The 3,707-nt window shown below is 61.1% G+C and overlaps 1 protein-coding gene across 1 annotated transcript in view; it reads right to left on the bottom strand.

Annotated features, from left to right (window-relative positions):
* The window catches only part of TMEM72 (transmembrane protein 72), a 27,304-nt gene that overhangs the window by 2,605 nt on the left and 20,992 nt on the right, over positions 1-3,707 (bottom strand). Inside the window, exons 3-4 of the mRNA XM_006761414.2 lie at positions 1,711-1,782; positions 889-1,028 (exon numbers count right to left, since the gene is read on the bottom strand). Of these exons, the coding sequence (XP_006761477.1) occupies positions 889-1,028; positions 1,711-1,782 (212 nt within the window). The remainder of the gene's footprint in view (positions 1-888; positions 1,029-1,710; positions 1,783-3,707) is intronic.

Raw genomic sequence — 3,707 nt, 5'->3', positions numbered from 1 at the left:
GCCCGCCTTTACTGTAGCTTCCCCAGCAAAGAGAAGCAAGTGCAGACTCCTTGGGTAGGGCCAGCATAGCATCGCCCCTTCCTGGCCCCGCCCAAGGCCTCCAGGCAGAGGATCCTCCGTCCCAGGCTGGGACCTGCTGCTCTGGGTTCCCTGCTGGGCCCCCTGGCCTGTGCAGAGCTGGGCCCCTCTTGCTTTCGGGAGGCTGTGGCTTGTTCTAGCTCTGCAGGGCTGTGTCCTGCTCAGGCATCCACGGAGGCCGTGGGGGTGGGGGTTGAGGGGGGCTCTGGGGGCTATGACAGGGACTGCAGGAAGGAAAGGAGGCTCTGCCTTCAGTCTCATTTCCCTGGGCGGTTTGCTTTCTGAATTTCAGGTGGGTCACGAGGAGGGTGTTAGCAGAAAAGCCATGAACAGACCCCGGGAGGTGGGAGGTGGTAGACTCCTGCCTTCGTAGCCAGGAGCCGCTGACCCAGGGCCTGAGGAGCAGGACGTGCTGCGGCTGTGAGGGTCTTCGGTCCCTTCCTGCTGTGCTCCCACCTCAGGCCGAGGGGGTGTCCCTGAGTCAGGGCACTGGGAGACACGATGGGTCTGGGCAGAGAAATGACTGTCACCCTCCGAAAGCTCAGTCCACACACAGGCTTCGACAGAAAGGCCACATCCGTTGGGGTGCAGCCTCTGGACGCCTACATGAAGGATGCATTTCCAGCACATTCCTGCCGCTGAATCAGCGCGGAGGGTCTGCCAGGTCCTCATCCCCACGGCCTGAGCCAGAGAGGGCAGGGGGCTCGGGCCCTGGGGCCATGTCACCGCAGCTGAGTGAGGAGGACCCAGCCCTCGAGCTCAGAGCCTCCCCGCGTAGGCTGCCTGCCTCCACTCCCCCTGGAGTCCTACCTGGGATGGTCACGTGCCAGACCAGGACGGGGTGGAGGAAGCAGGCCACGGACAGCAGCAGGTAGGCCAGGAACTTCTGGAAGCAGCCCAGCCAGCGGGCCTTCTCCCTCGCTCTGGCGGCCAGGGACCCTGGCTGACACCTGGGAGGAAGGAGTCGGGGATGAGCAGGGAGCAGGCAGTAACTCGGGAAAGCCCAGCAACTCACGAGGCTGTGGGAGGCTCTGCTGAGGCCATGCTCTCTGCAGACACCCCCATGGGAGTCCTCAGTGAGGGGTCTCGCTGTGCCCCTTCCCCCTCAGGGGTCCGCTGGGGGCCCACAGCAAAGCGGAGCGGGCGTGCAGTGTGGGGGACACGGGCGGGCGGTTGTGCGGAGCATGCCCTTCACGAGGGGCCTGGCTGCTTGGGGTCTTGCCTGGGTGAAGATGACACGGGCCCAGAGGGGCTTCCTGACGGGCACGCAGGGTCCACACCCACCTGATTCCTTCAGGGCTGCTGCCTCCAGGTTCAAAGGAGAAAAGCACCTGCCCTTAGGCCCAGCTCCTTCGCCCTCTAGACTGACTTGGAGCAGGGATCTCACATCTCTTCCTGGCAGGCTGGCTCTGGGAGCAGAGGGACTGGCGGATGGTGTGCTGGCCCAGACATGGCCTCTTCCGCACCCACTGCCACGGCTCTTTGGCTTCCCCTGGTGGTCATTCTTTTGTGCCCAGGTCCTAGTTGGGGTGGAGCCCTCCAGAACTGGTAAAATGCCCCTGGAAGCCTAGGGCTCCTCCCTCACCTGCCCCCAGAAGTTGCAAGGATCCCTGGGCAGTGGGAGCTACTCACTGGAAGCAGATGGCCAGCAGCTGAGCCACGAAGTAGGCCCCTTCGCACACGGCGACAGTGGCTCCCGTGAACCTGTGTGGAGACAGGTGAGGGAGGCTGGGCCTCCTCCGGCTCTCCCTTCACCTTCCTGCGGTCGTCTTCTCGCCGCACCTTGGCCTCCTGACCAGAAGCTTCTCAACCTCATCCTGCCACCCAGCCAGCGTCCCCCAGGTGGGTCTTGATGGCAGGGCCGGCACGAGGTTGGGCTGTGGTGGAGGAGGGTTTGGGGCCTGGGGCCCACAGATAGGTGAGGAGGGAGCTGCAGGCCAGCAGGAGGGGCCACCTTGACCCAGCACCCGTGGGGGACACTGGCAGACGTGCTCCCTACTGTCACCAGGACGGACACCCCCTGCCTGCCTAAGAGGCTTAAAGCTGCACCCGTTCCCGAGCCTTTTCTTCTCCCGCTTTGCTCATCACGCACAAGGTCGCCGGGACGGGCTGACTGTGTCCTGAAATCACCTCAGCATCCGTCCCGTTCTCTCTCGCCTCACCCGGAGAGCCTGAGTTTGGGCCTTGGCCCCAGGCACCTGCACCTCTTTCTCCTTTTGGTCTCCCCGGCTGCCTGGCCCTCCTCCTCCACGTGGTCACACCAGCTGCCCAAGGGCTCCTTCTGACACCTGAATCTGATCATACTCTTCCCAGTCTAGGATTCTTCAAAGCCTCCTCATGCTCCAGTTGTGGTCCGGAGACCCTCAATCAGAATTTCCTGGGAATATGTAAAGTCATCGATTCCTGGGCCAGGCATCACAATCTTCAGGAATGGGACTCACATTTCTTATTGGAGAGTCTCACTGGCCGATAGGATTGAATTTCCTTAGCACACCTTTTAAAGCCCGTCCACATACTCGGACTACACAGGAAGCTGTTAGGTGCCCCAGGGCCTTTGCACAGGCTGGCCCCTCTTGCAAGGACTCCTCCTTCCTCCCCCTGTCTGGCAGCCTCTAATTCTTCCATGCAGCCCGGTACACTCTGGGAAAGGCTTAGTGTTAAGTGTTCCATGGACTTCTAGGGAGACTGCACAGTGGCTGGGACACTCAGTAGGACCCCGGGGGACCTTCGGAACAGGAGGTCACTCCCAGCCGGTGGGGGTCCCAGCATGGGCAGGGTTCTCAGGGCTGGATGCCAGGAAGGTAACCTGGGCTCAGGGGAAATGGGTGGAAAGGCACCCTGGGTACCTGACAGGAGGAGCAAAAGCTCAGAGGTGAGGTGGGTGAGTTTGGGAAAGAAAACCGCTTGGGGTGTAAACCGAGTGACTAGAAATAAGGTGGAGGTGAGGGATGACAAGCATGGCCTGGAGGCTGTGGCAGCCATGAAAGTCGCCAAAGGGACCTGTGTGTCCAGGCGGCTGACATGGTGGCAGGGTGCACATGCACTGCGGGGTCGTGGCCTGACTGGGAGATGGTGGATGTGACCCACCTTATGGACCTGAGAGCTTGTCTGAGGCAGGGGGTCTCCTTAGGATGCCGACATGGAAGGGAGAGTGGGGGCAGAGGAGGCGTCCTGCTGACCCCACAGGCCTGCTGGGCTCCCGTCAAGAGGGGCTGCTGGGAGCTGGTGGTCAGAGCTGCAGGGGTGCCAGGCTTCCCTCCCCCTCGGGGACTCACTGCACAGTGCTCTCCCCCTGCCAGGGGCATTTGAAGGGACAATGGGCAGAGAAGAAAGGACAGAGGCTGCTCATGAGCTTGGTGATGTGGCTAAGCTGCTCATGCCCACTGAATTTCTCATCTGCAAAACCAGCACTGGTCGCTCTCCAGGGCTGCCTGAACTAAAGGACACCGTGTACAGAAAACCTTTAGTTGCTTGGCAAGAAGGTGGCGCAAATGTATAGTCCTCTGAGACCCCTCTCTCTAAAACAAGAGCTCGGTTAATGTTTTCTCCCTAAAAAATTCCTGAAGAGATGAATGGGTGGATAGGCGGCCATGGGAATAGACGGATGGATGAATATGGATGGTAGATGG

This window comes from Myotis davidii, unplaced genomic scaffold (assembly GCF_000327345.1).
Source record: "Myotis davidii unplaced genomic scaffold, ASM32734v1 scaffold618, whole genome shotgun sequence".
In the NCBI taxonomy this organism is placed as follows: Eukaryota; Metazoa; Chordata; class Mammalia; order Chiroptera; family Vespertilionidae; genus Myotis; species Myotis davidii.
This window is presented reverse-complemented; position numbering and strand designations above follow the sequence as displayed.